The following is a 15,124-nucleotide window of genomic DNA, read 5'->3' as shown; positions in this document are numbered from 1 at the left end:
TCTTCTCGTTTCATTAATATTTTACTTCTTTTTAATGCTCTACGTATTACGTCTGTGTGCAGTGACGTATTTTCAAATTTTTTGTGGGGGGGGGGGGGTCTAAATATTAAGTACCTTTAAGTTTATAATATAAAAAAAACACATACGAGTTATGATGTAAATATGTAATAACTATATTATTTATATTAAATTATGTATATTTCCCTACTATTATGATTTATTAATACAAATTAATAGTCGGCGTACCTACTAATATAATCATATAATAATAATTATTATTATGTTACATCGTTATCGTCGTCGGACTCGTTTTCGTCGTAATTGTCGTCGTCGGATGGCGACGACGCGACAAAAATAACCAAAAGTTAAACCAAAGTAAAAACCCATAATATAAAATTAATATTCTCTTTCTCGGTACCTACGTACCAAGTTTTTTTGATTTTTTAAATTTTTTTCTGGGGGGGGTCGAGACCCGGGAACCCTCCCCGTAAATACGCCACTGTCTGTGTGTGGTTTTTATAAATTATTGTAATACAACATAGATACTTTGTTTTAAATCAATAAAGAAAAAAAGTAAACCATCGTCAAAATAAACTTATACTCAATAGACAAAATATGTTTGCTCTTCACCGCTAAATACATATATTTCATCAAGTTATGAGTATGGATTAAAAAATAATCTTACAGTTTAAACCTGTATCGCCCAGATCCGGCCTTTACCATTTTTTCCTAGATACCCATTCGACTTATCGAATTTTTTGTCAATCTTAAACTAAGTTGGCATAAGATTTAGATGGACAACTTTTCTCATGACACTTAAATCAATAAAATTTAAACCAGAGGTAATTTTTGTATTTTCTGAAAGCATTTCTCTCCAAATATTTCTTTTCTTTTTTTGCTATGTGTTCAGATTCCCAAAAGCTTTTCGATTACAAAAAAACGCTCTTCATTTGACGGTTGATGTCAAAATTTAAAACGTAAATCTCATTTTGAACTTTACTGGTTAGTAAGTGCTCAGTGTAGCGAAACACGTACGTTTCTGTCGTTTCACACTTCGCTGACGAATTTCTTCCGTGCTCGCGTTTTTTGGAGCAAAATTGTACTAAAAATGATAGAAAGAAAAAAACATTCTCGTTTTTCTATCTAGCTTACTTTTTGTGAACATGGTCATCATTGCTGAGTAATGAAAAAATTCAAATTCAAATTCAGTTACAACTGTGCACAAATGATTACACGAGTTCTTAACACGTCACTGAAAACACACGACCAACACACGGGCAGCAAGTGGGCAATATAATGTTAATGACTGTAATAACATCGCATATTATCTCAAGCACTTTGTCATGTGCTGTGTAAACTGTCAGAGTATGTTCGTTAAGCATTAACTGTCGTCAATGGATTTCAGTGTTCTACAAGACTGTGTCATTAAAAATCGGACATGAAATAAATGTTGCAGATAAATTATTGCAATGTTCTCAGTGGTCAGGCCGAATGAAAATAAAACTCAAATAGCATAGTAATATCCAACGTGTAATACATCTTCGGTACCGTGATATTTCATTATATCTATAGCCAACTTGATTTTAAACCGACAAGATATTCGTGCGGCAAAACGTAAAAGGTTAGATTTGAGTGAAACGACCCGCGCCCGTTTAAAAAAAAATATGTTTTTATTTATACGTATATCAACGAGAATAAACGGTAAAACAGATTGAAAAATATAATTATTGTTTACTTACGTATGTTAAACTGCATTACTTTAATAATGGAAAATGAAAATCCAATTATATTTAAATGAATCATAAAAACCAGTGACAGGGAATAAAATGATTTTAGTCAAACGTCAAATTTGATATACACGAACATCTCGCCATTTGTAACAGCGCTAAGTAATACGTTGTCGAATATGTGATTGATTACTCCTAAAATTAAATAACATATATTGTATGAATAATTTTCGCAGTTAAATTACAATAGTTTAATAAAATGTATTTACTTTAACGATATATTTTTATATTTTTATTTTAAGACTAATACTCGTATTATTTTAAATTTCAAATATCCATTTTTTTCTTTCTCGAGCATTGCATCCTAATATAATGTTTCCTTTTCAACTTAAATTTTATCCACTTTAAATTTTCTCGGTGTTGTTTTTATTATTTTCTTTTGATTTAATTTCTACTTATATAATTCTTTAAGTTGTATAAATTTATTCGATTTTAAATTCAATAGTTTTTCTTATACTTTTCTTAATAATCTCTTTTCGTAATCAACTTCAATACTTTCAAGTGCCAGGTTTTTAATATTTTTACGAAATAAATGTCAATGGGAACAGAAAGAAAAATTATGTCTACCATAGCGTATATTGTAATAATATATTATATTATGTTAAAACATTTGATGCATGAACACACGTGTTAATCTATAATAAAACATAGTCAGGACAGTCGAGATTCAACAATCGATATCCTATTCACAGTTAAATTAAACGAGTAACCTAATGTGTTTTCAATAACGTGATTTTCTAGCTATCCATCTTGCTCAGGTGCTCATGCACCAGGATTGGCTGCAAAAATGTACTTTTCTGATAAAGTCATGGCGTTCATCGGACCAGCGTGCGCTTTTGCATTGGAGCCCGTCGCTAGATTAGCCGCGTTTTGGAATTTACCAATCATAACCGGAATGGGAGACCAAGTAAGTAGGCGCGATCGCATAATATATTTATTGTATCGCATAATATGATCTACACTGCTATCAGGGCCGGCGCTAGAAGTATTGGCGCCTTGGGCGAAACCATGCATTAGCGTCCTTAACCCCCCCACCCTCCAACCCACTTGGTTTGAGTAGTAGTAAAATAAAGTTTTTTAGTGAATTTAAATAAAATTAGTATGTATTTAGTGTTATAACTTAGTATTATATCAGTACATTTTTTAGACAGGTTTTTTTTTTCGTTGCAAGAATATAACAGTTTTAATTTTGAGCTCGGCGTTTTTTTTTTTTACTTTTTGAATGTTTTTTTTGGGAATATATTATTTCACGCCGCCACTGCCTATAACATAGTAATACTGTGTTTCACTAACTATTTATTTACTAAGACAACCAGAGAACGGAATTCATTGTAAATGACTAATAAGAAACCAAAATATTATGTACAAATTAACTAAACAAAAAATATGAATAATAATCAACTGTTGACTATAACTTGTTAGTTTACACATTTGACATTACACAGCAGATCGTACGAGCTCGTAGAAAACAATAAATCGTATGCGTGTGTCAGGCAACTATGTCTTTTTGATTTACGCCACTCTGCGGTATTTTCGCCGTAAGGTCCGAACGATTTTATCACCGCAGTTTTTACGTAATCGTCTAGTTTAGTTGTATGAATTTATAAAATAAATTATAAATTAAACAAATAAATAATAAAAAAAAAATTAATAATAATAATAATTTTATAAATTTTATAAATTGGTAAATATCTTATAAAAATAATTATTACGAATATTTATATTATATTTTATGTACACACTCAAACGTGATGGTACGCAGTATATTTCCATGCATTACTTTTACATCAAAACCAGCGGTATCCATGTAGTATCGAAGTAGAAGGCACAAGTATTACATTATTATTTTCTGTAGATTGTTAAAGCGTATTAAAAGATAAATTAGATAAATCGCCCAGGTCACCCATAGTTTTCACCGGCCCTGACTACAATCGCTTACGTTTCGACCATGCGCTTTCCGATATTTTGTGCTGCCCTAAATATTCGTGGAGAGAAACCCACCCCCACATTAGAAAACAACGACAAATCACGTATACTTGTACAGCTGATGTGATTCGTTTTCAGCCACCAGCAGAGGGACAAGTTTCTGTGATGTCGGGTATACTCGGGAAATTGCCGAAATGGAAAAATGATTCGGTAAGTAAAATATTTTTTTTCTAACCTTTAAAACAGTGTACCGTGCGTCACGTGAAAAATGTAATTTATTTTTTTTCTTTGGTCGGATCAAAATCACGTCTTAGAAAAAACAGTCGACATCGGTCAAAACAATAGTCTAAAAGGTTTTGCCGTATCCGAAGGCTAAAAAATTTTAAATTTTATGTGTACACAAACAACACGGGTATATTTTTAACACGGAAAACGATGGTTTGCACTCGTCTGTCACCTGCAGCGGCGCTGGATCAATGGGTGCTCAAAGCGTTCTCTTATAATGTAGTAATGCTCCAAGTCCGTTGACAAATCTGTCTAAGCTCTTAAATCGTGTTAACTGTTAGAATCACGGGGACAGTAGTGCACGAAAACGCAGGAACACTTGTGTTTCTCTTACACTCGTTACCGTCACAAGCTGATGATTTGATTCGGTTTCAAACGTTTGCGGGTACCGACGTCGCGTTGTGTTCGAAAAAGAAAAATTTTCTCCGACGGACATTTGCGAAACGCGAATGCCTGTGGGTTTATACTCAAATCTAGGTGGCTGTAACGGTTCACGTACAGAACGTCGACGTTTCTCGCGTAACAGGTCCGTGATTTCTATCCGCATCCCCCGACTTTCAGAGACCCCAGACACGCTGGTGTGCACGGCGCACAGGATGTGCGCGGTAGAAATATCGTCCAGGACCGTTAGGACGTGCGTTATTATTTTGTTTGCGTTCTATCGGGAGGCCCGCGCCACCCGTAACCGACACGCGCAGGAAAAGTGATCGTATGCATATTTCGTATAATAGTTGTTAACAATTCAATATTATTCCGTAAAGTTGTAGCCCCGTGCGTCGACGGTTGTTGCGCGTTACGCGTAGGTACTACGGTACAACACAACATCCGACAGTAATGTATGCACGCGTTGTCGCTAAAACGTCGCGTGTGACTGAACACCATAACACAGGTGCAGTATCCGCACAACGTTCTAGCACTCTGTTTAATATTCATGAACCCTGAACCGAACGCTGCGGATATGAATAAATGATAAAACAAAACGGATTCGGAGGAATCAACGGACAGAGAGAGAGAACAGTTCTGATGGCATGTAACAGCGAAAACGAAAATAGGAATGTTTGAATTTATTAATGGCAAAAAAAAAAAAAAGAAAAAGAAACAAAAATAGTAGAAATAAAATCAACACTAATAATAGAAATACGGGTGCGAATCTCCAGCGTAACTGTGACGAACAATGAAGTGTACCGGAGTGTGCCTGCGTTTGAAAAGATTAACCGTTAAAACGCTTATCACATGCTGTCCTTAAGTGCCTCCAACGGGTGGTTCCTTAACCCAAGTCACTCGAGCCATGCTATACCATCACATTCGCCTGTTATGAATAATAATTACAGATTGGGTATTTACTTGATAAATGATAAAAAAAAAAAAAAGGTTGACCCTACGGTGACACACACCACGTGGAGTAGGTTTCCCCTACTTATTACCTACCGCATGTTTTATCAGCACTGAACTTTTTTCTTCGACTGCCTATTCGATCTACTTGTTTATTTCTATTTATTTCGTAGTTCTATCCGTAGTATATTGTTGGCTTCAAATGCGTTTTATTTCAAACAATCGTACGCCAACGCACGGGGTGTGTCTAGGACGGGGAAAAAAAATTACGACCGAAAAACACAAGATCCGCGAACTTCATCGCGAAACGCACCGAAGGGTCGCGATAATAGAACGCGCGTAATCGTATTTTGTACAGTACACACGCGTAGGTCGATCGCATGTTTTACGTAATGCAAAAGTCCAGATTACAGCACATTTCTGTTAGAACACGCGCGAGCGAAATAAATCAAACTTTTTTCGATTTTCAATAACGGCCGTGATTAACCGCGAAAAAAATTTGGTGATTTTTTTTCCTTAACTCATACCTAACACGCTTTTATCATGTGTTCGTTAGGACAATTTCTCGAAACACATTTTTGCATTGTTCAATGATCACGAATCTTATATTCAAACATATCGTCATCGTGTACACGGTTTAAAGATTCAATCTCACTTCATACGCACCTCCTGCGGTGCCGCGAACATTATTATTGCCGAATATAATGGTTGCGCGAACGTTTCAATCGAAGACAAAAGTGAATTAATCGATTCCTGGGAACCACCAATCGTTTATTATTCAAACTCCAATGCACATTTCAACAAAGTGCTGGTAAACGTTCCAGAGCTAAACAAATGAACGGATATCATTTCACATATATTGTCTGTGCAACAATTATCAATTTCGGTCATTTGTACATCCGTTTAAACGAAGATGCAATATTCAGACGATTTCTCAACGCCATTATTGTGCAGCATCGGTTGATTGTTGTCGGCTTTAACCTACAACGATGATGTAGTTTTTAAAACTTTCTGCATTTTACGAGCATTTCCGGAATTCCATCGAAATCATTCATACGGGTACATTCATGCCCACGGGTTACATACGTACATAGATTGAAATGCTTTCTCGATAAACGCTACGATAAAACTGTTGAATATTTTATCCGTCATGTCGTTGCCATGCGAACAGTATTTTTACGATGTATTACGAGTATATTGGCCGGTACGCAGACCGTACGTTTGCTCGAATGATTTTTATTCAAGACTAACGAACATTTCTAACGATATGGCTTTATAGAACTTTTAGGTTTTTTGCATTTATTTCAATTATTACAACACGACTACTACCCATTTGTTTTCAGCTGCACGTGGCATGAATGTTTGGAAAAAAAAAAAAAGTAAAAATTTAAACCTTCCGAGAAAACGTGAGCTAAGAATGTACACTGGTATTCGGAAGCGTCATAAATAAGGAAAATAAGTTAAATTATAAATTTTAGAAATAATCCCTACAGCGGGAAGGCGGGGGTTGAGGACGAGTGCAATTAGTTTCATCATTCGGTTATTCGGATACGGAAACGAGATAGTGTGTAACGATTTAGAGTCTGGATGAAATTATGGAAATATTATGTTCATTTCGGGGAAGAGATTTTTAAATTGCTCAAATAAAAAAATTTCTCCGAAAATGAACTTTGACATAGTGTACCGCCCGGCAACGGATGATTTATTCGGATAATGAAAACTCGCCGTTTGCTATTGATTTTCGGCGGCAGAATAGTTTTTTCACAAACGTTTCCACAACAGTGTTTCACCGAATTTATATTATTAATATTATTACTATTATTATTTTACTTATAGGTACTCCGAAATTATATTTTCTCTCATTTTTTATGTTAACGCTGTTACAGGGGATTTTTAAGGACAAATCCGAGTATCCGACGTTAACGAAAATGTCATATTGTCAGTGTAGATTAAAACTTGTATTTTTAAGCATTTTCAAAAAGTTTAAATGGCGTCACGTGGCTTTGATACAAGACCGATCAGACTTATTCTCCCTAACCGTCGGTGAGTGATTACATTTTTAATTATCATTATTATTATTATTATTATAACTTTTAGCGAAATTTTGTTCCGCTTGCGCATTATAAACATTATAACGTAAAAGACGTTTGCACCGTTAAAATATAGAAACTACGTTTTGATGGCTTATTGTTTCGTTTATGTATTTAAGAAAACTGATGAAACGTGCACTGCAATAAATAACATTGTAACAATATTTTAAAACGTATACTCAAAATACAATCCTACGATAACAATTGTAACCCTGCTTGTGATTGTCATCGATGACTTTTGAACTCTTACGGAGCAATTGTCACGGCCACAGTCCGTTTTAGCGTCGAACATTATTTCGTGTGGCTCATTGTAGTGGGTTTTTGCGAAGGCCAACCGGTCGAAAACGCGGTAGAAATCCGAAACAAATATGCATTGTCTGCGGTAACTGTATAATGTGTACACGGTCGCTGTTCGTAATTGACAACGATTGTTAGCCGTACAACGGTCATATGTGACACTTTTGGCGGAAATCCTCGTTCCCTGCGAGAGAACTGCGCGCATAGCAGTGCGCGAACGTCATAGGAACGATTGCAGCGTGTTACCAGTCACCACAGCTGGACCGAGGGGTGGAGTTATAGACCTGAGGCACAATGTGTTCTCAATAATCGTCAGCTTACAAATATAAAGTACTGTTTATCAACTAACTGAGACTACACTACGAAGTATTATAATTATTTTAATTAACATTTGATTGCGTATCACTAAATCTGAATGAAAAAATTGTTTTGAGTAAAACAATCTCACCAAAAGTAATGTCCCCCCCCCCAAATATTAAAATCATAATCCGACCCAGCCAATTGCCACATGCTCGGGAAGAACTGATTTAGCCGACGAGTCCCTTTCGATCATCCTGCTTCGCCGCCGACGGATTTCGATGTCACGGTTAACGTCCTTTTTATCGCACAATCCGCGGCAGTCCGATCACAACCAGCGATGACACGATCGTACTGTGTACGATAATCATTATCTTCCAGTTCGTGAATACATTACGAGGAGGCTTCAAGATGCGCATTCGATAATCCGTCATATAGAAGGTCTGGGCTCGGATTTACCGTATCGCTGCCGCGATCCGACTACCACCTCTTAAAGGGATACATCTTAATCCGACGGGTTTCGGACGGTCAGTCATGCCTCTCAGATGGTCTCAGACTTTCGTCCACCACCGCCCCTATATCTCTACCCCCTAGACGTATTCTCTCGGACTACCGTGGCAGATCAATAAACCCCTAGCGCTTAGCGCATGTTCCCGTCGTTTGAACAGCTGCAGGTGTTTAAAGATTATTAATTATCAATCACCGTTGCGGTGTAACGCGTTGCTGCAACGGCATTATCGCGTTAATCTCTGTTGGCAAAAAAGCAGAAGATTTGAACAAGCCAATTTTATTCGACACGTAGGTTTAAGGTTCGAAACACGTCAAACCCGTATCATATCTGTATGATCGTGACCGATCGATTTTATTATATTTTTAATATTTTAATAAGATTTTACTTTTAATATTATATTTTTATAAAATAAATGCTAGCGTGCAATTATTATTGATAAGATATTTATTTTAAAACTATATATAAAAATGTATTACTATACACTGACCATCGCCCCAGATATAGTTTTTCGAATACGATAACTTTTACAATTATTGTACATAGAAATAAATGAGATCAACACAACAACTCTTGCGCTCGGAGCCAGTGAACTGTCGGCTGTTGTTTAGCGCACACTGTTTGCCACTATAAAGTTTAAATATCATACTGATACAGGATGAAATGAAATATCATTCGGTAGTCTGTTCGATTTATGTGTACATACAACACGCAATAGCAATGTGCTAATTTCGTATCGTCGTACACCCGGTAGCACTTCGATGCGGCGTTCTAGTTTAGCGAGAACTGTTCCGAAAGCTCTCGGCCGTCCTAAATAACAGTGTATTATTATTATTATTATTATCATTATTATTATTACTACCATTACAGAAGCAGCGCACGTGTACACTAACCGTTTATTAATGGACTATACTATTTCACAGGAAGATGTCAACACCGTTTTATTGGTAACCGATCGGTTCAGTTGCATTTGATGCAGCACCATCTGTGTAACGTGTAGAATAATAAAATGCACTGCTCACGATTCAAAACACGAGTAATATTCATTAATCTTTTTCCGTCTTTACTTTTTGTGGAGTAATCGAACGGCACACTGCTGTGTAATGACTGTTGTCGCTCGGCGGAACGCAATACACACGGCATCATGGTATCGCGATGTAATCGACACCGGATGGTTCATCGAAACGTTGTAACTGCAGCTGTTGGATGAAATATTTATACGACATTAATTTTTTAGGTTCTTACCGAAAACGACCTTCAACTTTCTGGTACGATTTGACTCCTTTAAAAATACAACTTGCGTTCGATAATCTTATCTGGCGTTGGATAGGAAATCGTAACAAAAAAATGAGAACGGTTAGGTTAGAGATGATAATACGTATAATCATTCAACATTCTCGACATTTTTTTTCAATAGGATAAGCCAAAGTTTAAAAAACTTGAACAAAGTCCACCGAACGCGTTTATATTTAATTTGATTAAGTATACAATTGGCTTTTTACAATTTGCGATTGCAATACCAGACTGAACTGTTATAGATATTTGTGGACAGTCGAAAGATTCGTCTCGACTTGCAATTATTTCTTTTTATTGACGATTAAAGTTGGAAATACTACAATGAAATCGATTTTTCTCACAAACCGTCGTTAGATAACAATTATTTTTTAATTAAAAGTTTCGTTATCGTTTAAATGCTTTATATACCAAACGAATACGTAATCTCGTGTTTTTTGAGAGCAATACAATCGTACCAATCAATCATTTGAATCATAATAACTAAATGTAGATATATGTAAAATATGTATACCGACCTTTGCTTCTTTTTGTCGACGATTTACCGTTGCGCGTTCGATGATGGGCCCAAATATATAATATAAATATACCCACAACCGTAACGTATCCGATGGAGGAAAAACACTTGACAAATGTCTTATGATTTTATTCATGGTTTTATTCGTTTTCATCGGCATAACAATGTCACATTGTGTACACACGTCATCATCATCATCAAAAAGAATACACCAGTTTTTTATGATGCTGAGAGCTTCCAACTAGGTATTATTTATTAAAACGGTCACGCAATGAACTTATAACTTAGGTATTATTGGTGAACGTAAATATTACACTTTTCTTACTGGAAGCTCTTAAAAAAAAAAAAAAATTAATAATTAATTTAAATTTAAATATATATATAAATAATAAATATATATCACACTTAAAACAAGTACCCCCATGCATAAAGCGCATATAATAAACAAATATACATACCATCGATACTATACTACTTTTGAAACCTTGAAATAACTCTGAACTCACTACATAAATTTATTTCCCACAATTGACTTATATAAATAATTAGGGATTTCAAATGTTGGACCATTGTACCCTACAATCATTTGCTTAACATTATATAATTTTAAATTAGAAATTAAAATCCTCGCCATAAATATAATACTCGTTTTAATATGATCTTATCCAATATAAATACTATTTTCTGGCAAAAAAACTGTAAATATAAATGTATTCAATTATGTATTAAATACAATATTATTCCGTATAATTTAAAAAAATTAAAAATATTTATAAAATATATTAATAATATTTTGTTATTGTAATTTTTTCTACACTTATCACCTCCGTAGTTGTTGGCTAGCGTTTAATATTATTATTTAATCTTTGCATTAACATTTTTTTATTTTTTCTCTTAATTATTAATAATTGTATAAATTTCTTATAAATAAACATAAAAATACTGTAATCATCTAATTTTTGTTTCCATTATTTAAGTACTCTCTCCTCAAGCATATCCATAGGATTTTGAGGAGACGTTATGAATGTATTATTTATTTGTATTACCGAACTGTAATGACTATTATAACAATAATAAAAATATCTCTATCTATAAAAAAAAAAAAAAAATATTATTAATCCGGCGATTAAATATTATTATCAAGAAGTTATACGTGAAGTGTATTAAACTATAAGACCCATTTATGACTGTGACGTACTTATACGCACTAAAAACGGATAAAATATAATTCGTAATGTAATACTGCAAAATAGTTTTGCTTGTTTTGTTTTTTACACGTGAAAAAACGTGTACGCAGTTTATGTACGTATTTTTATTGTATAACTTCAAATACGTGTTTTTTGATTGCATATTTTTATATTTCATATATTTTTGATTGGATAGAGTGTGTTTGTTTTGGTTGAGTTCCAAAGGTTTCACGTTGAAAACTAAACAAGTACCACGCAGTGGTTAATATTTTCGAATTGAAAATATTATTATATTGTTATTTTTATTAGTATTATATAGCCTGCGGTGTGATGCGTGTTTACTGCTGTGAGTTTTATTTCCTATTTCCGAAACCGTCCGAATATATTTCGATTTATTTGCTCTGTCATCGTCTTTGACATTTGTCGAATCTCCTTTTTCATTTTTGTATCAAATGTATAACGGTAATAATAATAACAATACATTTTCACCGCATTATAAACAGCGTAATTTTATAATCGTTTTTTTTTTTTTTTCATTATCAACTTCGCATTAGATTATTTGTGTATAATTGTACATAAATCAGAAAAACGTGTTGAAACAAATGATCAAATGATGACGATTACTATCATAATTTATGTCAACACGTTTTTCTCGAGATTGTTAAAAAGGTGTACTGTAGATGAGCTTTTTTTCGGTACCTATACAATTATTACTGGCACCCGGATGTTAATTTTTGAATATTTTTTAACGAACCATTGATGATACTTCTGTTCCGGTAATTAAATATGTTTCAACAATATACGAATCTGTGGAATTGATTTTTATTTAGCCTTTTCTTGGTTTTTTTCGTTTTTAAGGCATTTTTTTTCGTTGTATACCAATACTCAAACGGGAAAAATTTAATATACTAATCAATTCCCAGTTAATAACGGGAAATATTCTTATTGAGTCAGCCGTCGTTGGGAAAATAAAAATATGCTAATTGAGTTTGAGGAGATTATTTTGAATAAAATATCAAATCAACCAAGCCCGTTCAGACACAGAGGAAATTATACAGCGCATCATTAAAAAAATATGTTATTGTCACACTTATTCCGCACCACGCATCAAAATCCGCTCCATTTGGATATGTATGGAAACTACTATATAGTTTTTATGACTTTCTTCAGATAATATAATAAAATATTATATAGGCCTGGAATTTTAGATTTTATTTCTACCAATATTATTATAGATGACTACGTGATATCGTTCAAATCATGTTTATGACTTTCGTCAGATAACATAATAATATTACTTAGGCCGGACATGTTTTTCATTAAATTATACACTCTAGTTTACGAGGTACAACGAGCATAATGGATGAAGTTATGTGAAGGAAATGAAATAAAAGTATATTTTTAATCGATGAGCACACATTTCGTTTCCATAAACATTTATAAACAGCGTTGGACTTGTTGCAAAAATAACTGTAATTTTTAAGATTAAAGTAATTTAATACTATAGTTAAGAAATTTATAAGTCATAACGATGAAAAACAGAAACGAATCATTAATAAATAATCAAAATATTAGCAATAGACAAAAAAGCGAATAGTTAATGATCCAAAGTTGAGAGCCCTTCAAAAATTATTCATTAAGTTCTCAGATAGAATTACACATATGCATTGAATACCTATGACATAAAATTAATTTGAAAAAATATATATAATGCTAGAACATCGATAATGTATTAATTACCATAAGACATAACAGAATTACATACAGCTTTTATTAATTTCAATCTGAAGACAAATAAAAATGAATTATCTATATCGATCAATGACAAAACTAAAAATACAGGTATAATAATATTTTCATGTGCTGTTAATTTAAAATTTGTAATTACGTGTGAATATATATTGACGAGATTTTAAAAAGCTGCCCAAAACAATTTACTCAACTGATTACTATACACGGAATGAAAAATATTAATTACATATCTTTAGTATTTTGTTTACTTTAAGACAAATCTTCAATCCTGTGTAAGGCTTCTTTTCAAATTAATCATTTCAGAATGTCAACAATTTAATTTATGTTTTAATCCTAAAACTGTTTGCTGATTTCGAAAAAGCAATTCATGTTTCCATAAATAAAATTTGGCCATCAATTTGGTGGTAGCCAATTACATCTGGAACAAGCACGGTTTAGAAAAATCTAACCATTGGATCTGATTTATAAATATACTCGTTAAAATAAATACTCTGAAATTGTTAAATATTTAAAAACATAATTATCAGGATTTCATTTTCAAACTCGCTAGATGTCAATTATTACTTTATCAAAGACTAAATTTCCATTTTACCTCAAGATTATCGGGTAAAATGTTTTACTGATTTTTATTAGAAAATTGGTTTTAACCATCACCGCGATATTCCGGTCGTGGATATAACTGATCCGTTTTTCCATTCATCTCGTGTACACGCAGTTTTTTTCATTCGGTAATCCATCTGTTCTGCGCCAATGAGTCTTCAATACCGAACATTGTGATTACCATTACATTTTCAACCGATCGTCTTACACCGATTCGGACGTCCGGTCGGATATCTATATGAATTTCACACGTGGTCTTACGGGCGACGGACATTGTTACTATACCTTGAAAAGCAGCGCGTGTTTTTATTATGTTTTTACATTTATATTTTGTGGTTTCATCATTTTCGTCTTTTTGTCACCGAGCAGTAGCACGGTGAACATCGTCTAGGAGACGTTCGTTTTCAACTAACACCCACTCACCATCAATGCGTCCAATAAATAACGTATCACTCATACGTATACAAGCGAGTATGCTTCGGTCTCCCATAAAAGCGCCAAACAAATGAAATTTCGTTCGCAACAAACCGCAAAGTACATTACAATAAATACGTCCCTTTGTAGGTGTACGGCGAGATAAAAATAACTCCGAGACATTGGGTCCTCTTCATCTTCAAAGACGAACGTGAAATAAATTATTATTATTTAATAACTGTTTGACGTCGAAAAAATGCGCCTTGCGCGCGATGATATGTTTCGACGAGCAAATAAGGCGTATGTACAAAAGACTCTAACATTGGTGGAATGCAACTAAGCGTTCCGCTTTAAAGAGCACACGTGCGGCCGAAACGTTCTCGGAATTTGCAGAGTTTGCATCTGTAAAAGATATAATTTATAATATTTACTAACAGAAATTAACTGTCGTAAATCGCATGAGTATATTATATAATGCGGTTAGGTTAGGTTGAGTTTATTATTTATAATAAAATACGTTCGATGTAGAACGGTTAAATTCATCGTCCGACCGATAAATTATCATATGAATAATTATGATAATAATATGAATTTGACTTATAAATACAGACAACGCATGGCGTTCAAAATAAAAAAGAGCGGATTCCTAGGTCGGGTGAGATACAGGGATGGATGAATGGTATTGCTGTATTGGTCTTTTAAACTTGAAACCAATATAACATTGCTCTCGAAAAAACGATTCCGAATGAAAAAGGTCGGGTGAAATAGTTGATATTTATAAAGAAAGTTGATACAGTAAAAGAACCAAATTTCTTAATAAGGTAGATTGAACTTTTAAA

The 15,124-nt window shown here is 33.8% G+C and overlaps 1 protein-coding gene and 1 long non-coding RNA gene across 3 annotated transcripts in view; one reads left to right on the top strand and one right to left on the bottom strand.

Moving 5' to 3' along the window:
* LOC112685132 (atrial natriuretic peptide receptor 1) overlaps positions 1–15,124 on the top strand; it is a 66,040-nt gene that overhangs the window by 28,302 nt on the left and 22,614 nt on the right. Inside the window, exons 1-4 of one of the 2 annotated variants that reach the window (XM_025556923.1) lie at positions 1,432–1,621; positions 2,529–2,694; positions 3,852–3,923; positions 7,217–7,373. In XM_025556923.1, the coding sequence (XP_025412708.1) occupies positions 2,575–2,694; positions 3,852–3,923; positions 7,217–7,373 (349 nt within the window). In that variant the 5' untranslated portion in view covers positions 1,432–1,621; positions 2,529–2,574. Of the gene's footprint in view, positions 1–1,431; positions 1,622–2,528; positions 2,695–3,851; positions 3,924–7,216; positions 7,374–15,124 lie in introns of those variants that run through there. The other variant, XM_025556917.1, reaches the window with a different exon arrangement.
* LOC112685178 lies at positions 9,117–10,414 on the bottom strand. The gene is made up of 3 exons (XR_003148768.1): positions 10,334–10,414; positions 9,416–9,721; positions 9,117–9,332 (listed from the first exon to the last, which is right to left on the bottom strand). It is a non-coding gene; the product is annotated as an uncharacterized LOC112685178 (long non-coding RNA).

The sequence above is a fragment of the Sipha flava genome, unplaced genomic scaffold (assembly GCF_003268045.1).
Source record: "Sipha flava isolate LNK unplaced genomic scaffold, YSA_version1 106_pilon_pilon, whole genome shotgun sequence".
Lineage (NCBI taxonomy): Eukaryota > Metazoa > Arthropoda > Insecta > Hemiptera > Aphididae > Sipha > Sipha flava.
This window is presented reverse-complemented; position numbering and strand designations above follow the sequence as displayed.